General features: G+C 47.3%; 1 protein-coding gene across 1 annotated transcript in view; it reads left to right on the forward strand.

The window, feature by feature from the left end:
• Window positions 1-23,126, forward strand: part of INSR (insulin receptor) — a 51,819-nt gene extending 28,693 nt beyond the window's left edge. Inside the window, exons 3-21 of the mRNA XM_086627963.1 lie at window positions 2,347-2,662; window positions 4,180-4,325; window positions 4,629-4,773; window positions 5,018-5,232; window positions 7,565-7,691; window positions 8,295-8,545; window positions 8,947-9,114; window positions 9,793-9,994; window positions 15,139-15,410; window positions 15,623-15,765; window positions 16,450-16,609; window positions 16,933-17,032; window positions 17,295-17,362; window positions 17,557-17,786; window positions 18,108-18,218; window positions 18,298-18,457; window positions 19,260-19,389; window positions 19,632-19,766; window positions 21,395-23,126. Of these exons, the coding sequence (XP_086484089.1) occupies window positions 2,347-2,662; window positions 4,180-4,325; window positions 4,629-4,773; window positions 5,018-5,232; window positions 7,565-7,691; window positions 8,295-8,545; window positions 8,947-9,114; window positions 9,793-9,994; window positions 15,139-15,410; window positions 15,623-15,765; window positions 16,450-16,609; window positions 16,933-17,032; window positions 17,295-17,362; window positions 17,557-17,786; window positions 18,108-18,218; window positions 18,298-18,457; window positions 19,260-19,389; window positions 19,632-19,766; window positions 21,395-21,749 (3,434 nt within the window). The 3' untranslated portion in view covers window positions 21,750-23,126. The remainder of the gene's footprint in view (window positions 1-2,346; window positions 2,663-4,179; window positions 4,326-4,628; window positions 4,774-5,017; window positions 5,233-7,564; window positions 7,692-8,294; window positions 8,546-8,946; window positions 9,115-9,792; window positions 9,995-15,138; window positions 15,411-15,622; window positions 15,766-16,449; window positions 16,610-16,932; window positions 17,033-17,294; window positions 17,363-17,556; window positions 17,787-18,107; window positions 18,219-18,297; window positions 18,458-19,259; window positions 19,390-19,631; window positions 19,767-21,394) is intronic.
• Window positions 23,127-23,613: the final 487 nt, after the last annotated feature.

Raw genomic sequence — 23,613 nt, forward strand, 5'->3', positions numbered from 1 at the left:
CAGAGCTGAAGGCAGCACTGCAGGGGGGTCTCAGGAGAGCAGAGCAGAGGGACAGAATCCCCTCCCTCGCCCTGCTGCCCACGCTGCTCTGGATGCAGCCCAGGACACGGCTGGCTTTCTGGGCTGCCAGCGCATGTTGCCAGCTCATGGTGAGCTTCTCACCACCCATCACGATGGACGCTGTGACTTGCACTGCCAGCACTTGTCCTCCCGCTTGCACAGGTCGGTCCTGCATGCGTTCGCCGTAGCAGTTCGCTTCCCAGCTGGATGCTGACCCCGCTTCAGGGAGGCGTGTGCCGCAGCGAGCGCTGGTACGAGCAGGCACGGACGTCCTCGCAAGGCATCGGTGCGTCAGTGCCCGCTTAGGAACACGGGGAGGTGTGTGAGAAATAGCCCAGACTTTTTTTCTCCCCCCATAAACCTTGATATTTCAGACTGGAATTAGTAAGTTTGATAGTATTTTGGACTAAAGTCTGGAATTTTCTGCCTTGTGTTTTTCTGTTGCCAATATTTCTGATAAACTGCAGCCATGACATCTGTTGCAAGACTGTGCTCCATCTGTGGCCTGGTAAAGAACGTAGAACCGTGCTTTGCCAACAAGCTTCTCATTTTATATTCAGCCTAATGAAGGTATCATCTGCAAGTGGCTTCTGCTTGGCCGTTGCATTTCAATCCATTACTGTTTGTGACAGGTTCACAAAATAAGGTTGTTGCTAGAAAAGGGCAAAAGGTTGGTCGGCGTGAAAGAAAATGGATTTGAAACACGCTCCAGTGTTTCTTGTGAACACATGTGTCTTGGGGGGTGCACAGGGAAAATACCTGCGGTGAATCACTGGCACGGAAGCACTCGGATACTTGAGATTCAATTGACCTTGTGATAGAATTTCAACTTTATCCATTTCATATTTCTTCAAAGGATTTATGAGGCTGGAACAAACCAGAAGGTTGCTCATCTTCCCTGATCCAGCTACTGCTGCTTGTTCCAAGAATGGCGTTAACAGCTTTAACACGCTTAATTCTGCGATCCTTTAGCGTGGGGCGGAGCGCAGCGGAGGGGGATTTTCTCCCTAAGCACAGCTGGGGATGGATTTGATCATCCAAACACGGGTGGCTGGAGTAGGGGTCCCACACGCTGCTCATTCAGCTGAGTAAAACCAGACCGTGTTCCACCATCAGCCTGCTCACGCACGTTAGCCAGAAATTAAAAATAACGCTTTAGCCCCTGAGCACTGGTGTGTCTGGGATCTCCCCAAATAAACCCCCTCCTGCTTCGACGCTGAGCGTTAGCCGGAAAGTGTGGGATGTTTTGAGGCAGAGAGTGTTAATTCAGCAGGAAGTTACTTGGTGTGACCAGCGCGGATCCCAGGAGGACTTACCTGTGTCTTCCTTCACCGTCAGAAGCCCTTTAGATGCGCCTTGAAGTTCCATGTTTTGGATTAAGTAGTTGGATTTAATTGGTTCAGCCTCATTTGAATCATTAAGACTGAGAGTGAAGGTGCTGAGCGGCAGAGGGGCAGGATGGGTCCTTCCCTGTGGAACTTCTCCGGGTTCGCTCAGCCTCCCCTCCAGCTCCTCACTCAGCGTTAGTCATGGTGTTTGCTCTGAGCTACGCTGCTGCTTGGTTCCTGTTTCAAAGCCCAAACCACTCATTAAAAGTGTTGTGAGGCCATAAGTAATGGGTAATTAAAAAGTAAACCATAAAAACCTCAAGCAATAAAGCTCATGGGTGCTCTTCTTCTCGGACTTGCTGGGAGAGTCACCAAAGAGCTTGTGTTGGGTGCCAGGGAAGGAGGCTTCCTCCAGGGAAACCAGGGACGGGTTGATGGACAGATAGGAAGCAAATCCTGATAAAGCAGGAGGGTTATGTAAAGGGATTGTTGGACACGCGTTACTCGCAGCATTGCTGTGGGAAACTTGGTTTCTTTAAACCAAGAAGCTATAGAGTCTTGTGGCTGAAACTGGCTATCCCAGACTGGAGAGCTCTCATTGTATGAGTCTCATCGCTTCTTCTGGGTTTTAGAAATGATGCTGGAGTCACCAAAGTGCTCCTGGGAGCCTCGTAGTACTGGACTGAGATAAAAGGAAAACTCGATTTTCTCTTTTTGAAGATGAGCACTAATGAACTGTGAGGGTGAATGATAAGGCTCTTCAAAAATGTCATTAAAATCTGGAATTTCCACTGAATAGTGGAGATGAGGCAGACGTCTGCCCTTTGTGGATGCCTCTCTGAAAAGCAAGTTGCCAAGCCAAGCAGGATGAAGTGTGGTCGCTCATAAGCCTTTCACAGCCCTACATCATCGGGTTGTCCTGCGATGCTCAGTTGCCTTTTATCTTTTCTCTTCACAGTTTGTCCCCCTGCCTGCAAGTCCCAGGGCTGCACCTCTGATGGTCAGTGCTGTCACAGCGAGTGTCTCGGGGACTGCACGGAGCCCAGCGACCCCGAAAAGTGCGTGGCTTGCCGCAACTTCTACCTTGAAGGCAAATGTGTGGACACCTGCCCGCCCGGCTACTACCGCTTCGAGGGTTGGCGTTGTGTGACCTTCAGCTTCTGCCAGGAGCTGCACAACAAATGCAAGAATGCCAGGGAGTCCGGGTGCCACGTCATCCACAACAACGAATGTGTTCACGAGTGCCCATCAGGGTACATCATGAATTCCAGCAAGTGAGTACAAGTGTCTGCAGGTAAAGAGACCGCACTGTTTCTGTACTGTGCTTTTCTCTCGCTTGGGACAGAGGGTTTGTGCTCTGTGTCAAGACCAAGAAAAGTTTGCGGCGTTGGGAGTGTCTGTGACAACTACCTCGTTGGCTTTAATATGATTTGCAAACTAATACCTTGCTAATTCAAGCCATTAAAAGCAGACGAGTCTACCTACCACGTGCCGGTAGTTTATTCTTCCTCTGCTTCCCTCATTTAATCTCAAGTTTGGAAAAAGTGGGAAAGGGAGATGGAGAGAGAGGACAAGGAAGAGAAGTGTCCTGCAGTTGGAAGTGTATTTGTGTAACCAAGTGGGCCAAGGGAGGTGGGCAGTGGCTTGGTAGCCCTGCATCTCTCCCCCTCCAAAGCAGCCCGCAGACTAGACAGCCTCACTGTTCAGCAGAACAGGGAAAAGTCGAGTCTAATGGGAAGAGCAGAGCATGTTTTGAGTGGATCCTTCTCGGAATATCTGTCCCTCATCTCTGTAATTACTTTCATTGAGCAGGTTCAAGCTGTGCCAGACGTAAACGGACAACGTAACAAACAACTGCAGCATGAGTCAAAGCAGGGAACAGCCATTCTGCCTATTCCCAGGGTTTTTTGACAAAGGAATTAAATAATTTATGCTGCTGAGCTGTTTATCACTGAAAACTTTGTTGTTTGTCCCACAATAACATGATATGTTGTGATGAGTCAGATTTCCTATGAATATTGGTAGCTTTGTGCTCGCCTGTATTTGCTCCTGCCGTAATAATTTCAGGGAATTCACTCTAACAGGGCTTTTTGTTCCGTTTCCTGGTTTGCTTTTTAAAAGAATGAAACAAGCAGCGCACAAAGTAGATACGCTGTTCCAAGCTGCTGGGAGTAGGACCTCACAACACTACTCTGTGCTTTTGCTAGAATGTTTATTTCTCTGAACCAGTTGGGAACAGGGAACACGTTCTCGTGGTGTTACGACCAGGGCAAGCGATCGTCTCGCTGCCGTTTCAGGAGTATTTCCCCAGAGCACAAAGCACGTGCTCGCTGCCTTTTTTTTTTTTAAAACAACTTTTGTGCAGTCCTTAATTGGAGGATTCCCAGATGAATGGCTCTCTGCTCATCTCTTACGTGTTTGGTTAACGATCTTGGGATGGAGACTGGGTCTGGGTTTCTTAATCTTGAAACCAGTGGTGTATATAGCACCGAGCAGCGCTGTGGTGGGTGGGCTGCTCACAATGGTCAGACTCACCTCATTCTGGTTTCTGTTACGGAGGAAGGACAGAGCAATTAGCATTCAAAATGTGGAAATGACAATTTAAATAATTATCAGCACTTATTTGGAGTTCCTGAGAGCCACGTGCCGCTCGCTGCGAGTGAATCCCATGGCACGTTGTCGGGACGCTGTCGCTTTGGATTGATTACTCCGCTTTTGGGAATGGCTGGGGACGCCCCGGGTGCCATCCTGCACAAGCACCACGTCTCCACTCCTGACTCTTGTTTTGCAGCTTGCACTGCACGCCCTGCGCGGGGCCCTGTCCGAAGGTTTGCGACTACGGGAAGGAGAAGACAATCGATTCGGTGACGTCGGCTCAAGAGCTCCGCGGCTGCACGGTTGTCAATGGAAGCTTAGTTATAAATATCCGTGGAGGAAGTAAGTTCTGCCTGAGTAAGGGGGTAGGGAGAGGGAGCGCTGGCTGTCAGATCAGTGACCATGGCACCATCCATGAGCTGGGGCGTTTCTCTTGTGCTTTGACCACTCTGAATCTCAGTGATTCCGAAAAACAACTGCGAAGCGAAGGCTCCTGTGACGTTCGTTTGGGTTTTTTTCCTAAATGATTTTTGTAAAGTCTTAGGAATTAATGTAGAACACTTCTATTTAATGTGTTTGGGCTCTGCTGTCAGTGTTTTTCTCTGTGATACCCGAAAACTAAACCCAATGTTTTCCTCTCCGTAGATAACATAGCAGCTGAGCTAGAAGCGAATCTTGGCTTGATAGAAGAAATCTCAGGTTACCTAAAAATTCGCCGGTCTTATGCCTTGGTTTCTCTTTCTTTCTTTCGTAAACTGCATCTGATTAGAGGAGAAACACTAGAAGCTGGGTGAGTTCTTTCACAAGATTCTATATTTTAATGCTTTGAAGTGTAAGGAGTGCCAGTGCTATCAGGGTGATTTGTGTTGGTAAACAATTCCGAAGTTATTTTTAAACTTTCCTCTGCCAGTGGCTTGTGGCGTACCAGGGAAGATAGTTTGCATTCATTTTTCTGTGGTGTCTGCATTGGTGCATGAGGAAGAGAGTTTTCCACGGATCCCCTCCCAATTCACATTTGCATTCTCTGCTTTCAGGAACTACTCATTTTATGCTTTGGACAACCAGAATCTTCGCCAACTCTGGGACTGGAGTAAACACAACCTCACTATTGCACGAGGCAAACTCTTCTTCCATTATAATCCCAAACTGTGTTTGTCGGAAATCCACAAGATGGAGGAGATCTCTGGGACTAAGGGCCGTCAGGAAAGGAACGACATCGCCCTGAAGACAAACGGCGATCAAGCCTCATGTAAGAAAGTCACGCAGCAGGATCCGCGTGGTTTTCCTTTCCCTCTGCCTTGCTAACCTCATGCTCGTGTTTCTCTCAGCCTATGATGCTTTTCCAGGGATTGTCCCTGTCGTTCTGGTAAAACACCAGACATATGACCTGCTGCCTGCTCGTGCACTGCAGCAGCACTGTCAATATGCCGTGAGTAACAGTACTGATGGGTTCTATGTCTGACCAGGAGCCCACCTTGCCAACTTCGGTCTTCAGAAGTTTGTTCTTTGTGTGCTCAGCTGCGAGTTTTTCAGGCTTCAATGTATTGTTGTGTCTTTTTGAAGAGTTTAGCACAAAACCTCAGTCCAGACTGGGAGTTTGTGTTACTGCTGAGTACCTGATTAGTAGTCGTAATCTTCTTTTCCCATGTCATGAGGCGACAGTATGCACACAGAATAAACACAGTAAAGAAACAGGATTTCCACCCTTTTTTGGAGCCATGTGAGGGAGTTGCTATGCTGATGGTCAGAGAAATTTTTGCAAGTTTTTATAACGCTTCTCAGAGGTTTTTAAGCTGACAGCTTTCTTCAAGAACAATGATAAGACAATGCCTGTGTCAGCATGACTAAGAAGCAAACACACAGTGTTGCTTTATGCTCTAACTACAGTCGTGCTACTGAAGATGTAGTTTTGCAGATGCTTGTTGTGGCAGCAGTACTGCCGTAAGCACATCCCTTCTGCACCCCCAACCCTGCTGTTTGTTCCCATTCTGTGCCACACACAATCCCCTTTCCCTCTTTGTGCCAGTAAAACTCTTACAGGGCTGCATGGTGAACCAGATTGTAGAAGTAATCTGGGGTAGATAATAACAAGCTTTGTTTTTCCTAGCTTGTGTCGCTCTCTGCTCTGATTTACTGCCTACCCCCACAAAGCTTTCCCTGCACTCAGGAACAGGAGCACGCACAGGTTGATGCATGAGATGCCACCAAATACACAGATGCCACAGATGCAGCTGTTGCCACCAAAAAGCCCAGCGTTAATTAAACTCTGACTTCAGTTCCTTGCGTTTCAGTTCCTTGTTCTTCTCACGGCTTGCGGTGCAGCTTAGACCATCCCGTGGCTGCCCCGTTTCTCCGCGTTGGGTGACAGCACTGCTTAAACAGCCCCTTCCCTGGTTCTGCCCTCGTCGTACTGCTGTAGCTATTTGTGAACAGACTTAAAAAGTAAAGAACTTTCAGCTGAATCAGTTTCCTGCTCTGGTTTGCCACATATCGACACGTGCAGCCGTGCCAGCACAGAGGGGAGAGGGGCACATAGTGACTGCCTGCCTGAAAACGGGCAATGCCAGTGAAAACACCCGCATAGAGCTGCACCCGCAGCGATACGGCAGCTCTCACCTGGGCAGAGGGATGGAGGTACAAGGAATTAGCTGCCTGTAAAGGTCATCTCTTCCCATGGGACACTAACAAGCTCTTCCCACGTTTGGGGATGAGACTGGATTTGGGGTTCAGACCCAGCTCTGTCAGTTGTGTGCAGCCCCTGGGCTGGCTGGTTGGAGACGTTTCGTTTCTCTTTGCCAGCTGTAGCTCCACGCTGCTGAGCTGCTCTCTGTGCCACCCCTTCCACCTCAAACCACAGGTTGCCATTGTGTTTGGCTTTTTGTTTGTTTTTTACAGTTCACATCTAGTTTTCACATTGGCAGCATCCTGTTTACTGGGAAAAAAAAAAAAAAAAAGAAGAAAAAGCCCGTGTTTGTTCTGGATGTGGTGCTGGTGAAATGAATGTTCTTCCTCCCTTGTGCAGCTACTGCAGGAATGGCAAATCCCATCACAACTACACAGTTTGTCCTTCTTGGGCTGCTTGGACATAGCGTATCGTAATGGGTCCCTCGAGCCTCAAAACTCCACCCTCCTGCAACTGTTTGTGGTCCTTCCCTCCTGTGTGCAAAGGGAGCGTGCTACTCCCGGGCAAGGCTGGGAATCTGGGAATTCACGCGCTTTGAAGGCAGAGGCTACAAAAGCAAACCACGTTCTTGGGTTCAGCCACATAGATCATCATGAATTTTAAAATACATCGCCTTTAGATTTCCCACTTAATAGAGTTTAGTTCAGCTTTTCTACAGGGTCATTTTCATAAAATCATAGCAAAATTTAAGCTGGCAGGAACTTTAAGAGGTCATCCATTCCAACCCCTGGCTTAAGGCAGGAGTAGCATCGCAGTAGGATAAGGTTTTAATGAGCAGCATTTCTCAATGCCAACGTTCTCACATTTATCTGTGAAGAAAATAAACATCTAAGATAATTAAAAATAGAAACCTTAATTTTTTAGCATCAGCAAAATTGTTGCTTCTCTTTTGTTGCAGGTGAAAATGAATTGCTGAAATTTTCTTCCATTAGAACATCTCATGACAAGATCCTGCTGAAGTGGGAGCCGTACTGGCCTCCTGATTTCCGTGATCTCCTGGGATTTATGCTTTTTTACAAAGAGGCGTAAGTTGATCCGCTGTTAGGTTACAAAATAATAGCCATGCTGGGCTTTCACAAACGGCGTTTGGCATTGAAGAGTAGATACTAAACCTGCTGCAGGCATTTAAGTTTCCGATGTTTCCCTTATATAACAGTGTTCAGTAAGATCTCTGACTTCCCTGAGTTGTGTACAGTCAAAATTCCTCATTTAAGAGCAATTCAAACATTAGTTCTTCCAACTACTCTAGGCATACATACTCTGACCGTGGAGTTTATCATCTCCCCACTATCTTCATGGGATGTTGAGGTTTTTATTCCCTTTGAGGTGGGAAAGGTGCTTTTAGAGTCAAGCTGATTTTTTTAGAAAGCTGAAAATAGTTTAGTTGTTGGGATCATCTGTGGAACAGTACCAGATCTGTGATGCTGTTAGGAAACTGGGGTGCGAAGCTCCTTGTGCTTCGTTTTCAGAATACCTACAATGAGATAATTACACTTTCTTTAAAGAGTAAAAGATTATAACTTGCAGTGATGTCTGTAGAAATGTTGCTCATAAAAGCTTGAATTAGGATTCTGTTAATTTAAATCTTTCCTGGTTTTTGTTTATTTGCTGTTTTTTTTTCCCTGAAGTCCATACCAAAATGTGACGGAGTTTGATGGCCAAGATGCTTGTGGGTCCAATAGCTGGACTGTTGTGGATGTTGACCCACCACCACGGTCAAACGAGCCCAAAGCCCAGGCCCAGCCAGGTTGGCTTCTGAGGGGCTTGAAGCCATGGACACAGTACGCCGTGTTTGTGAAAACTCTGGTCACCTTCTCAGACGAACGAAGAACGTACGGCGCAAAGAGCGAGATCATCTACGTCCAGACCAACGCTACTGGTCAGTGTCATTAAATTAATGTTGCCTTGCAAGTGAAAACAAAATAGACCTAAATAGTCTTTTGGTGGTCGTGATAGTCCCGTATCCATGAAGCTTTCCACTGCCATTGCTGCCCTGCTTTGGTAGGAAGGTATTCCCAAACAAATAGAAGAACTTTTGCTTCCCTGCTTGGGGAAACGGTGCCAATGGGCACTTCTTCCATCGGGCTCGTGCGGCAACGTGTAAGAGCTCGTGTGCACGCTGGTGGATCCTGCGGCAGGATCCTGCTGCAGGATCGGTGGGGTCAGTGGACCTCTGACGGAGAGCACTGTTCGTGCCAGTGGAAATGGAAACTTGCCTGTGTTTGTCCCTTGTTCCCAGAGCACTGGAAGTGATCTCGGTCTCTTTTCCCATCCACGCAGTTCCATCAGTCCCGTTAGATCCGATATCCGTTTCCAACTCTTCATCCCAAATCATTCTGAAGTGGAAGCCACCCTCAGAGCCCAACGGAAACATCACGCACTACCTGGTGTTCTGGCAGCAGCAGGCAGAGGACAGTGAGCTTTATGAACTTGATTACTGCTTAAAAGGTGAGTGTGTGTTTCTCTCTGTGCCTCTTTCAAGCTTTCCCGGGATCGTCTGGAGGTTTTTCACACACTTGGAGGTGCTCTGGACACACGATTTTGCTGTTTTCACGACTGTTGTTCAAGAAACAGGCTGAGATGCAGCTGTGTTCTCCCACTGTTTGGACACATCATACGTTAGGTGCTATGGCCAAGTTATGTGCAAAAACTCTCCAAAAACATTTTTGTTTTACAAAGTAATGGGATATTTTTTCCTTTGAGGCTCTCCCTCCTGCACTGGTTCCCTTTAAACTGAGTAGTAAGTTTAATAACAGCTGTGGAGGTAGTAAGGGAAAATATCCATGCTTCTGGAGATCAGTGGCCAAGTTAATTTTTGAAGGCATCTGTACCTGTTTTGGAATTCTTTCAGAACACGAGTTTTGCTAAAGACTTCCAAAATCGAGATGAACTGGGGTAGGATTCTGTTTGACTACAGCAGCATCTGAGCTCCGTTTCAAAAATAGCAGTTTTGAACCAAAGGCCTGTCGTGAAAGAGGGGAAAAGTGCTCAGCCCTGGATATGCTGAGCTCAGGATGCCCAGATGTGCTATGAATCTTGTGTACACTGATTTCAGATCTTTGTAGGATCAAACATCTGCTTCTGCCATGTCGAGCATGAGCGATACTAAAATCGTTTTGTCCACAGGGTTAAAACTGCCCTCAAGGACGTGGTCTCCTCCTTTTGAATCCGAAGACCCTCAGAAGTACAATCAAAGTGAGAACGAGGATGTCAGTGGCGAATGCTGTTCCTGTCCTAAAACAGACTCTCAAATACAGAAGGAGCTGGAGGAGTCTGCGTTCCGCAAGACGTTTGAGAACTATCTCCACAATGAGGTTTTCGTCCCCAGGTACAAATGCCAAACGTTACTGCCCGGGTGGTCTGGGGTAGGGAAATCCATGTCCTTCTTGTGTTGGAGTCCCCAACACAAGAAGGACACGGAGCTACTGGAACGAGTCCAGAGGAGGCCACGAAGATGATCCGAGGGCTGGAGCACCTCTGCTCTGGAGACAGGCTGGGAGAGTTGGGGCTGTTCAGCCTTGAGAAGGCTCCAGGATGATCTTATTGCAGCTTTCCAGTACCTAAAGGGGGCCTACAGGAAAGCTGGAGAGGGGCTTTGGACAAGGGCCTGTAGCGATAGGACAAGGGGCAATGGATTTAAACTGAAAGAGGGGAGATTTAGGTTAGATATAAGAAAGAAATTCTTTACATTGAGGGTGGTGAGGTACTGGAACAGGTTGCCCAGAGAAGCTGTAGATGCCCCATCCCTGGAGGTGTTCAAGGCCAGGTTGGATGAGGCTTTGAGCAACCTGGTATAGTGGAGGGTGTCCCTGCCCATGGCAGGGGGGTTGGAACTAGATGATCTTTGAGGTCCCTTCCAACCCAAACCCTTCTGTGATTCTATGATTCTATGAAATGTACTTGAGAACTAAACAAAAGTCGTGGGCTGGATGTGGCCGTACAAATCGGCCGTGAGTGTCTCGTGCATCTGAGCAGGTGTTGGGGACTGCTGAGAGCTGAGCTCCTGCAACTGGTGTTACTACAGATTGGGAGGGTCTTGCTCTTATTTCCTGCCTCTGAATTCTCCTCAGCTTGAGACAGAACCAAGAATCCTTAACAAATAGTTAAATGCCTGCTGCTCATTTAAACTTGTACGATGCCAAAAATAGCAATTTTTTTCTCTCCTCAAATTTTGTGGCCTGGCTTTTCACCCAGTTGAAAAGAAAGGAGAAGAAAAAAAAAAAAAAGGGAAGTTTACCATGCCACAGCCTTGTCCTTGAGCGCGATGTTTGCGGTCTTCCTTGCCCTTAGTCTGGGAAATACCTCCAACACCACGAGGAATGTGCCTGCTGCGGGTGGCGACTGTCCTGTTTCGAGTGGCACACGCAGTGTGGCGTCAAGTGGTGTTGAACGTCTTCGCGCTTCGTACGACCGACACAGGAGGCCCTGGGAATCGAGTTAGTCTGTGATGATTTACCCTCTTCGCTCTCGTGCGTTTTGTGCTCTGAATTTATTCCCTGCTTGCTGCCCTCAGCTGAGAAACGTTTCTTTGCAGCTGCTTCACAAAAGCGACGTCATTGCACGGAACGTTTTTTATCGCCGAGTGCGGTTTCAGGCAGTGCCCCCTCTCAGCCAGGCTGCAGTGGTCACCTGGAAGCTTGTGCAGTTGCTCCTGCTCTTCCCTCGCCGTTAGTGCTGGTCAGAAGGACAAGTCTCAGGGTGCAAAATGATGCCCGGACACAACGTGCTCGAAAGCAGAGAGAAGCAAGCCCCTGTACGAAAGCCAAACTTCTCTTGATGTAGGCAGACAATTCTGACAATCTGATTTCTTTTTTTTTTTTTTTTTTTCTTTTTTCCAATTTCATTGTGCAGCCAGCCCAGGATGCTTCTCAGGCCAGTTTCTGGGGTATGTATTTTAGGAAGAAACTAATCACCAGGATGTGCCACCTTGTCAGCCTGCTAAGGACGAAATCTCCGCTCCCCCTAGGCTACCTAATCCTTTTAATACAAGCCCTTTTTTACAAAGTCAGCAGTAAAGATGCCTTCCTGCTGGCGTGCATCCTGCTGGTCTTTTCTGACAGACCCCAGGCTGTGGCAACGTAAATTAGAATTAATTTTCCTGAGAGCACTGTGCCCGTTGCCTGCTCGTAGGGCAGCCTGGCTAGAGCCTGGCAACTGCACCTCAAGTGTGCTTTACTTCAGGTGCTTTTTGTGTGGCTCCTGATAGTTTTTTGACCTCTCTCGAGGTGCTGTGTGAACCCCCCTTGAGATCAGAAACCTCCTGCCAGGCACGGGGAGGAATCTCACCGAGGAGGCCGGCAGGGAATACGAGATGGCAGCAGTGCAGGAGAAGCTGAGAAGTTCCTCCCCCTGCGTCTTGTCTCCTCCTTTTCCATGTACCATTTCTCTCCTCCTGTCCTGTTCCAGCTCTCTGATCCCTGTGCAGTGTCCAGTCCGTACGAGGCTCCGCTGTGCTCTGCCTCAGTCCAGGTCTGATCTCCCCTGACTCGCTGAGAACCCCTCTGGAAATCACAGAAGTTGTTCCTGCCCAGTGTGCCCAGTTGATTAGATGACCTGTGACAGTATCTCCCAGGGTTTGTGGTCAATTTGCTCTGACACTGGCAAGGCAAACTAGAAGCTTCTAAATGCTTCTTGCCAAACCCACCATCCCAGTCAGAGCTAGTGAGTATCTTTACACCATGTGCTTTGTACCTTCCCTTTGGAGCTGAACAAAGTGGCCATCGGAAGCTGATGCTTTGTTTCTTCTTTCCTGTGTTATTTGACCTTCCATTGGAAGGAGTTTTGCACAGATTGGAGCAGATGGGTGATGGCACGCTGGAACCAGGGAGGTTGTGGAGTCTTCATCCTTGGAGATAGTCAGAACTTCACCAGACATGGTCCTGAGCAACCTGCTCGAGCTGCCCCTGCTTTGGGCAGGGGGGTCTGATTAGGCAATCTCCAGAGGTGCCTTCCAACCTCAGCCACTCCGTGATTCTGTGGAAAGCATGGAAAGATTTCAAAAGTAATAAAAGTCCTGAGAGGCAGAGGGGAACTAAACGGCTGCTCTTCAGGGTGTAACTTCATGTATGCTTTCCACCATCACTCCTGCAGAAAAGCAGTCTCACTCTTCTCTCTGTCTCTGTCCTCTCTCTGTCACACTTGTGCCATTAAAAATATTCATGGATTAAAGAGTGAACAAGATCTGGGAAATGGCTCACATTAAAAGTAACTTTTTTTTTTTCTGGGTTTCCCAGTTTAAGCCAATTAATTTTACAGAAAAATACAGAAATGCTTTTCCCAGCACAAGGAGGAAGACCAGCCAGCTGTTCCTCTGCTGGCTTCAGGTGTGTGGGAGAACTCAGCTTAAGCCAGCTAAGGCGTTTTTAAAATCCCCCAGCACAGTCTGCGCTGCGTGTGATGAGTTGTCCGTCCTTCTGTGAACCCCACACACGCTGATGGTCTGACGGTGGGAGGAGAAGGAACCTGAACCTGAGTGTTTCGCAGGGAAGGTCATTGGAGCTGCTGAAATGGCCATGAAAGTAACGAAAGTTACACTGGAACAACTGTGGGAAGGCATCAGGTGTTAGAAAATACAGAGAATTTGGCAAGAAAATTGCTGCAAATCCAGAATAATAAATATGGGAAGATCGGGGTTTACAGCTTCAAAAGTTTTTCTTGCTTTCTGTTACTGGAGAAGGGAGAAGTTGTTCTTGCGTTTTACTCTGTGTTGCACCAGTGGTCACATTACTGTTTTACTTGTGAAAAACAAAATTCTCTTAAACATGAGAAACTGCTGAATCCACACTGTGTAAACAGCGGCGTGGAGCTTTGCTTTTAAGTCCAAACAAGGTTCTGGTTGACCATCGACATTCCTTCCAAAGGAGGGAGGTGGCATGACCCAGACCTGTGTCTCTGAACTCTGCCCCATTGTTGGGGGACACTGTTCAGAACAATGCACGAGCTGAGATAACAGCAGCTCCAAAATGAGTTAATTAGTAATTTGAGAAAGAGAAAAACTAAAAACTGGAATGTGCTCTGCTGAACCTGCTGCTTGACAGCCCTTTTTTTTCGTCAGGTGGACGAACGTGCTTACGTTGTTGTGTGCAGCCCGATGGTTAGTTTGAGGAAATCTTAAAATCTGCTTCCCAGCTGGTTGGATTTGCTGTTGGAGGAGAAATAACACCGGGGAACAGAGCTGGGCGTTGCAGACCAAGACCTGATGGGTCCCATACCCTGCTGTAGGTGGCCGGTCGTTTGCCTGGTAGTCAGAGGGTGGCAGTGGAAAGTTCAGTCCAGCAGCAAAGATTTGCTTCAACAGCTTGTTACAATTTTAGAGGCTGGAGATGCCTGGAGTGTGAGTTCAGTTCAGGTCACTCTTTGTACCCTTTAATAGCTGCACACACACGCACGCACAAAAAAAGATCATCATCCCCTTAGAATACACGGTCCGGTTTGCAAATGGCATGAATTGCTTTTGTGTAACTAAATACTATTACTGATTCACCACGTTGGTTAGTTCCCAACCTGGAATTCCTCGTGGCAAACGAGTGGAAGAATGTAAAAGTGTTAGAAAAAGGAGTTTTGTTTTGGTTGTCCTACCTTTTTTTTTTTTTCCTCCCCAAGAAAATTAAATTTGTGAATATTTCTTAATTCTATTCAATTAATTCTGGTTATTTCCTGGCAGAATCTGACATTATAGCTGGTGAGTAGCACTCACTTGCAAACAGGGATGTTGACAGGATCGTGCTGCTGGTTCTGTTTTTACAACTGCAAAAAACTGATTTTCAGACTGAAGTGTGATAATTGGAGAGGCAATTTTTGGTTAACAAAACTGCTCAAGTAGTATGTAATCTGAATCCGCGAGTTTTAAATGTGTCTGTTGAAATAATTTAGTAGATTGTTCTCTCAGAAAAAGGTTAAAATTATCTATTTAGATTCAGCCTTAGGGTTCAGCGTGGCAGATTATTCCAGTGAGCTGTGAAACTGGTCTTATGCTTTATGAATGCAAGTTTTTGACACTTGGAGTATGTGGAACATGTGGAGTCATCAGCTGGGGGCTGTGATGTGACCTCATTCGCTGGAATGTGTAGGAGATGAACTCCAAAGCATTGCAACACTGTACAGGGCATCCGTGAGGCAGCCCAGGGAAGTTGTGTCCAGCTGAGCGCGGATCCAGAAGAACTTGAATTCTCAAGCAAATATTTTAGACTTGCCTTTATTTTTTTTTTTTTTTCTCCTGTATGCAGTCGTGCAGGGAGGGAGTCTCAGGGATACACGATTTTAAAAAGCTGTGTGCATTACGGGGGGGGGACAGATTCCCTGCCTGAAAAAAAAAAAGTAAAGTCCTGAATTTCTTTGTTGCATTGCAAATACGAAGCTTGAATTTGAGTTTTCAGTGGCCCTCTGAGCTCTCCCATTCCAACTCTTCCTTTCCAGACGGGCGCGTTTCCGTCGACCGTGACAAATTACGCTGTATCCTGTGTTGTCTAACAGGCCATCCAGAAGACGGAGGGACCTCGGCGCTGTGGCAAACGCCACCGTGGTGATACCCACCGTCGCGTCCTCTGCGAACAATTCTGCAGCAGCAGCTGAGAACGCAGAGGAGCAGAAACCTTTTGAGAAAGTGAAGTCTAAGGAGTCTTTGGTGATCTCAGGCCTGCGGCATTTCACCGGCTATCGCATCGAGCTCCACGCCTGTAACCACGATGCTCAGGAATCCCGGTGCAGCGTTGCAGCCTACGTCAGCGCCAGGACCATGCCAGAAGGTAACGGTCTGCCCGAGCTTTGCTTGGGGTGGATGACTGTTTTCCAAATGCTGCTTTTCCTGTGGGAGCCAGGAGCGATACGGAAAGATCGTGTGGGATTGGTGCTATCTTTATGTCCTGATAGGAAAGGATGATGGATGAAGTATTGGCAGGTTGGAATTTTTGCCAAAGACGTGAAATAAAATTGTTATTAATCATGAACTTGGTTCTAGCTAAGGCTGATGACATCGTCGGTCCAGTTACCCATGAACTGGTTGAAAAAAATACCGTGCATTTGAAGTGGCAAGAACCAAAGGAGCCAAATGGTCTTATTGTGCTCTATGAAGTGAATTATGGACGGCTCGGGGAGACAGAGGTGAGAATTTCTGCTTGTCCCTTAACACAGCACGTTTGGAGAAGGAGCTCCACCCAGGGGTCCAGGACAGTTAAGTTTTTAATAGTCCTCGTGCATTTGGTGTTCTGTCCTGTCGGGTTTCCTTGTGTGTGACCCAATGGGACAGAAAACTTCACTGGTGGATTCGTATCCTCAGTCTGTGGCCACACTGAGAAATAAAAATCTGCCTCCGTGGTGCCTCTTCGCCAAATAAGCATTACCTAATTTGCCGACTTTCTGCATGGAGTTTTTTAGGAATTTTATTTCAAGAAGGTCAGAAAACATTTAAATCTAAGTTTAAGTTGCTTAGAGAAATTCAGAAAGCGTTGAGCAGCCAGAGAGCTTGCGGGCAGCACTGCTGCCCGTGCAGAACACCAGTGCCGCGGGGGCAGGAGGGCTTTGCCAGCCCAGGTCAGGTTTCAGGGCTGAGGTTTGGTGCAGCAGATGACATGTGCTCTCTGTAACCCGAACTACGAAACTGTAAAATGCAAATCCAGGACAAACCACTACCTTGGAAAAGACCTGAGCATGTGAAAGCGCTATTTGTGTACGTTTGCCAGACGAGGAGGCGAGGTAGAAGTCCTGGGGTGCAGTTAGGAGCTCTGAGTTGGTGCAGAGGTGGCCTAATGCAGCCTTCCTCTTCCCTCCTCTTCCCTCCTCCCGCAGGAAGCACACTACTGCGTGTCCCGTAAGCATTTTGCCAGCGAGCAGGGCTGCAAGCTCCGTGGACTGCAGCCTGGAAACTACAGTGTCCGTATACGAGCTACGTCGCTGGCTGGAAATGGCTCGTGGACAGAACCGACCTATTTTTACGTGGCTGATTATTGTGAGTTGGTTTTATTTTCAACATTTAATTCCTGATAGAAGCCCAGGTTGGTTTTGAAAGACAGGGGTTTAGCAAGCAGTGCACTGAGAACCATAGGGGGTCATAAAAGATTTACTGATACATCTACTTTCAAGAAATTGAAATTACTTAGAAACGTGTGACTTTTCTTCATGAGTTCTCGTTCTGACCAGCCCCGTGTTCTGTATCTGAAGTAGCCTCTGGTTTCACATTTGTTCCAGTTCATTCAAAGAGAGGATTTTACTGGGGAAGAGACTTGGATTTTGGACCTGTGTAATACCTTCAACTCTCTCTTTCTCTCGTAGTGAATGCTCAGCCTAATATTGCTGTTATAATTGTTCCGATTATTTTTGCCATAATAATTGCTGGGATTATTGGAGCTGCTTACGTGCTTGTGAAAAAGAGGTGAGTGCCATTCTTTGTTGTTTTCACCAGAACAAGCAAAACTTATAGCCCAAGATTTTATTTATCCGTTGGAAGTAATTCTGTGCTAAGTTTCTAATTTATATAATGATTGCAACATTAATTTAGTTTAGGAAATACTTTGTGCCTTTGGAAATTGCGACAGTTTGTATTTGCCGCGTGCTTTGGGAATTGATCAAACTGCTCTCAGTTCCAACGTGTCAGAGGCTGCACATGTGCTGAAAAATTTGTGTGTCTCTTCCAGACAAACCGAAGGACCAACTGGACCACTCTACGCGTCCTCCAACCCTGAATATCTCAGTGCCAGTGATGGTGAGAGCAATGAGGGCTTTCTTCAGAGCCTTATTTCTTGCATGGCCATGCAGCAGTAGGGGATTGGCATTGTCTTTCTGAGTTTTTCTTCTAATTTATGCCCATAGTATCGTGTGACAGTGCTGCAGCAGGCTTTTGAAATGTCTTTCAAAAGATGCTTGCGCAATTCAGAAACGTTTCCCTCTGCTCAACAGTCTATGTCCCCGATGAATGGGAGGTTCCACGAGACAAGATTACTCTGCTCCGAGAGCTGGGACAGGGCTCCTTCGGCATGGTGTACGAGGGAATCGCCAAGGACATAGTGAAGGGAGAGCCGGAGACTCGCGTAGCTGTGAAAACCGTGAACGAATCCGCCAGCCTCCGCGAGCGCATCGAGTTCTTAAATGAAGCTTCTGTGATGAAAGGGTTCAGCTGCCATCATGTGGTGAGCGTCACTGGGTGCCTGGGATGGTCAGCGAGTCCCATCACGTAACTATGGTTCTTCAGTGCTCTCCAAGCTCGACGTTCAGCTTGCAAGACCAGCCCTCCTGCAGAGGCTGTTGATCAAAAAGAGCTGGGATCTTTCCATGTCACGTTTTATAAAATGCACCTTTCCAAACTTCTTGGCATGTCAGAGCTTTGTGGTGCTGTTCTGAGCTCTTCTTCGGAGGGTGTTGGCTTTGCTGTATCCCCCCTCTTTTCATAGCTGGGCTCTGCCCAGTGCACTTGGACACAACCTTGAGGGAATCTCTCACTTACTTTCCAGGTTCGCCTCCTTGGGGTGGTCTCAAAAGGGCAACCGACTCTGGTGGTCATGGAGTTGATGGCACATGGAGATCTGAAAAGTTACCTTCGCTCTTTGAGACCTGATGCTGAGGTAAAGACAGAAGAGAGGGAGGCTGTTGTGCAACGGAGTGACTTGATTTGGTTTTTCAATACTTGTTTCTTTATTGTAGAATAACCGTGGTCGTCCGCCACCAACGCTGAGAGAAATGATCCAGATGGCTGCGGAGATCGCTGATGGCATGGCCTACCTGAATGCCAAGAAATTCGTTCACAGAGATCTTGCGGCTCGTAACTGCATGGTCGCAGAAGACTTCACCGTAAAAATTGGAGGTATGTAGTGTGTGATCAGAAGATAATTCTGTGGGTCGTATTTGTTGTAAAGGCAAACACGTGAAGCCCAAGACCAATGTGGCAAACACAGGTGGTTTTCACTGGCTCCCTTTGGGAATGCAGCACACTTTCCTCTTCTTCTTCCCTGTGAAAGAATTTAGTAAGGAAATAATCTCCCTTAGAGCCAGAGCAGCTTTTTCGCACCTTCTCTATTTTCAAACCTCAATCCAAAAAGTTTATTGCCTTTCCAGGCTGAGCTGCCTAGGGTTGTCTCACTGTCCTTTGCTTTCATGAGAATGATGGCAAAGAAGGTGTTGGGTACAACAAACCAAGTGGTGATAATCCGATCATTAGGTCAGGTGCCTTCTGAAAGTCATTTTATCTTTCACAAGAACCAGTTTTTAACCCAACCCCTTTTAGAAATAAGTAAGTACAACATTTAAAAATAACCCAAAACCCCACGGCGTGGTGGTTTTTCAGACTTCTTTGGATTTAAAGCCAAGGCAGGGGGATTTCAGGGCAAAGAGAGGATGAATAAAAATAATGTTTAGAACAGAAGCTGTCAGTAAAAATTTTAACTCTGGAGTCCCTGTCACGGCTCTGTAGGAAAAATGCAGGGAAAAGGAAAACGTTTTGAATGTTAATCCCAAGGTGGCAAATGAGTGCAGGTTGGGCCATAGGAGCCTTTCTGGGTGTGCGAAATAGCCCGGCATCACAGGGAGGAAACGTTCAGCTGGAGATGTTTCTCCATCCCTGCTACTTTTGTGTGCAACATTTGACACATCCCAATTGCTTTTCTCAGACTTTGGCATGACCAGAGATATCTACGAGACGGATTATTACCGTAAAGGAGGCAAAGGACTTCTGCCTGTGCGGTGGATGGCACCCGAATCGCTGAAGGATGGCGTTTTCACGGCGTATTCCGATGTGTGGTGAGTTGTACTCTGCAGTCCCAGCGGGTTCGAGCTCAAGAGCTCACTATTTTATCACACGTGGTTTGAATTGTGAGTTGCTGACTTTTTCAGAGCACAGACAAAACAAAAACATTGTTTTGAAACCCTCTTCTTAAAATTATGGTCGTGTTCTTTTAAAGTATGTATTCTTCAAAATAAGACTATCCCTTGTAGAGCTCCAGGATGTTTTATTCTCACCAGGACTCTTCTCTCTTTCTTAGGTCATTTGGTGTTGTCCTCTGGGAAATCAGCAGTTTAGCAGAGCAGCCGTACCAGGGACTCTCCAACGAACAGGTGCTAAAGTTTGTAATGGATGGAGGATACCTGGATCAGCCGGACAACTGCCCGGAGAGGCTGTAAGTAGTAAAGCAGAGGACAATCAACCAAGCTGTGCTCTTTAGCTGAAGTGTGGCCAGCAAAGGTGGCCCCATATGTGGCACTTCTTAACCCCTTCTCTGTTGGGGAGGAGCAAAAAAAGCTTCAGTGAGTCACCTCTCACAGAAATTCCACCACTGCATCCTTAGTGATCCAGGAATTAAGTCCCGAGCCAGCCTTTTTCACTGGAAGGGAAATTAAACCAGCCTGGACCGTACATCGTGAGTACAGGTTCAACAGCAGGAATTACAAAGCTCAGGAAAAGCTTAAAATACAAAGAAGTGCTGTATCAATTGCCCAAATAAACTGTTTTTCCTCCACTCCAGACTAGTGGGTGGCAATTGGCTTATGTCACGTGGCAAAGCCTGGCCACGCTCTGCATCCACGTGGGCGCAGAGGCTGGAGAGCAGCTTGTTAATCCGAGGTCTGCTGAGGTTTTCTGTAATTCATTTCTCTATACGATGTAAATAGCCTTGAGAATTACAGCAACTTTTTGCCGCTGGTTTTCAGAAATCCAATTTATGGCTAATGAGGAGAGAGAGGCAGGAGAAACGCCGTGCTGAGCCAGGAGCTGTTTGTCATGTCCGAGGCCTTTTCATTTCTGTTGCAGACTGATTGCCCCGCTTAAAGTTCAAGGGTAGGCTGCCCGTGAGGTTAGGGGCAAAGAGGGCAGCGTGTGAAGGCCGTGGAAAACACCCCGCCGAGATCACAAAGTGAAGCCAGACGTCCTCCTGCGCCAGGGTTAGGGGTTGTGCTCCACAGCTGCTCTGGACGTTTGCTGTCTGGAGGTTACTGCGTCCCCAGGTCTGCCCGCACGGCTGCACATCCAGATGCTCCTTAAGCTGCTTCTCCCAGAGCAATTAAAAAAAAAAATCCCGTTACGAAGTGTTTAACCCGAGCTAGAGCGTTTTGACAGAAGGGTGTGAGGAGTCACCGCTGAAGCAGCGTATGGTGGTGAGGGGCAGCCTGGTAACCTCTTACCCCAGCCCGCTGCGGGCCAGAACAGCGCTTCCAGAGTCAAAAATAATCATGTTTTGGGAGTATCCTTACGAAAAAAGCCTGCTGACCTGGACAGTGGTGTCTCATGGCCAGTTGCAAACTCCACTTTGAAACTTTATTTGTACATGTAAGTTCTTTTCTCCATGGTGTCTGATAACACATGACCTCTTGCCACAGCCTTTCTTTGGGATGTTTACAGGACCTCTGTCCTCTGCACAGCCCCCTGTTTTCCTTGGAGGTTTAGGAGCTTTGTTATCTTTCAGGCTGAGTTAAGATTAAAATGGAATGAATTAAAAAATTGTGACCTGGCTATAAGTGCATTGGCGCATCCACGCAGTGTGTGAACTGCAGCCCTGTTTCCTTCGGAAGCCAAGTTCAGAACAATTGAAGGAATTGGGAAGGAATTTTTGATCTAGACAGAAAGAGAGAAAAAAGAGTGTCAGGATCTACGGGCAAATGTGGAGACTGGAAAGAGAACAAACAACTTGGAGTGTCAGAGGAGTCGAGTGGGTGGTGGGTGGTCTGACACGGATACGGTCTTGGTCTGCGCCAGCCCTGCCTACGTGAAACTGTTTCTTCCTACCCCTGACTCTTGTTTGTCCCGATGCAGGCACAGCCTGATGCAGATGTGTTGGCAGTACAACCCTAAAATGCGCCCCACCTTCATCGAGATCATCGAGATGCTGAAGGAGGACTTGCACCCCAGCTTCCACGAGGTCTCGTTCTTCTACAGCGAGGAGAACAAACCTCTGGAGACAGAGGAGTACGAGATGGACTTTGAGAACATGGAGAGCATTCCCCTCGATCCCTCCTCGTACTCGCAGAGGGACAAAGTCCTGGGGCGGGACAACGGACCCTCCATGGCCCTCAAGGGGAACTATGAAGAGCACATACCTTACACTCACATGAACGGTGGCAAGAAAAACGGGCGGATTCTCTCCATGCCCAGGTCGAGTCCTTCCTAACGCTTCCTGTTTGACCCAAGGGTTGTGTCTGCTTTTTTTTTTTCCCCCCCTCCAAAAATCTCAGGACTCTTGTTATTGCTGCCACAGTGTATGACACACATCTACAAACTCTGCGGATTTTTAATCATCTTACGATTAATACTTTTTTTTTTTTTTTTTGCCAAGTTGACTGGTTGTCAGTGGACTTATCTGTGAACATAAATGGAAGAGGTTTCCATGGCTGCTGTCCCTTCTGTAACCATGGTTTCAAAACAGGAAGCGACCGTGTGAGTTCAACTGAAGGAGGAGCAACAAAAGACGTGAAATTTGCTGGTATCTGAGCTACAGCATAACGGTGCGGAACAAAACTTCTGCAGGACAAAAGCATTTCCAGTAGAATTCCAGGCTTTCAGGCATAACTCTTCACTACAGCTGAAGGATTCAACACATCAGTCGGACGCGCCAGATCCTCAGATTGACCAATAGCTGCTGCTTTCGTACTTTTTAAATGGGTTAAATCCCAGGGGTGCGTGCGTGTGCGTGTGTGTGTGCAGTATATATATGTGGGGTGTATACATATAGCAAACTATACACGGCTTTTTTTTGTACATAAGTTTTGTATGTTCTTACAGAAGCTTTCCTCTTCTCGGAAGTGTGTACTTATCTTTTTTCCCCCCGTTTCCCTGGAGTGACTGAATCCTAAACAGATTATTTTTATACTAAGGACTCTTGGGAGTAGGTTTTCTCTCATTAACAAATGAGGAAAACGTGCTGGGAGCCAAAGGAGCAGAAATCTGAGATTTGTGGGTACTTTCAAGACCAAACGAAGTCGGAGTCCCCTGACCTGAGATATGGAGTTTTCTGTCCTTACAGCATTGAGTATATATATTGTTTGTTGTAACATATTTAAAAAATGTCTTTAGTTTAAATTTTAACTTCATATAAATTATTGACTGTTTATGATCCTTTCGGGGAGGGGAGAATTTGGGGGCTTGTTTGGTCTTAAAGTGGTCCAAAGATTTCAGAATCAACTAATTTTCGCTGATTACCCTTTTAGGAGCTATGAAGCAACGTGTTACGTTTATACTTGACGAGGCTTTATAATACAGTTTCGTGATTTATACAATGCAGTCAGCTGGCTCCAGTCGAAGCCCCGGGATAAATAGTTGGGACTTCACTTGGTCGTTGGGGGCTGAAGGACACCGGAACGTCCCGGTCCCACGTCCCTCGCTTTGCCTCTTGCCCGCGCTGTGCCACAGAAGCAGCTGGCAGGAGAGGACGAGCAAGAACTCTAATTGCAAAAAGAGACACTAAAGCCCATCTGAAGGAGGGAGAGCAGGAGGGGCTGGGCTCTGCACGTGGAGCAGAAACTGAACGTGACTCTGGTTCGCTACCTGCTGCCTGCTGCTGCTCGGGCGCCTGGCCTCGTGCTGCCCACGGGTCATCGATGTTCTCCTGAGATACCCACGCTGCCCAGGACGCGTGCGTTAGCCGCTGCTTTCAGCTCTTCGGGATGTCAACTTTCGTCTTCTGGACTGTGCTTCGTTTTGCTGCTGTTTGCCTAAAAGACAGAGCTGGTTGGGGTGAGATGTTAGAAAAGAATCGTGAAACTAAGCGTGTGTCGTAGCGCTGAGGGAGCGCGCTGGCAGGGAGAAGTGCTAAAGCAAGAAATGAAGGTTATCGATGTCGCAGGCCCTTGGCACACAGGAGGTGGTTTTAAAAGGGGAGAGAGATGCTCAGTCATCCACTTCTCCTTCTGGAGAAGTCCAAGAGCTGGTTTGCGCTCTCTGCCGGGAGAAAACAAGGTTCTCCTGATGCAGTGAGAGTGGGGACGCTGAGCTTTTTATTCCAGCCCGAGCGCTGCTGCCGATTTCTCCCAGTAACC

The sequence above is a fragment of the Tauraco erythrolophus genome, chromosome 28 (assembly GCF_009769465.1).
Source record: "Tauraco erythrolophus isolate bTauEry1 chromosome 28, bTauEry1.pri, whole genome shotgun sequence".
Classification (NCBI taxonomy): domain Eukaryota; kingdom Metazoa; phylum Chordata; class Aves; order Musophagiformes; family Musophagidae; genus Tauraco; species Tauraco erythrolophus.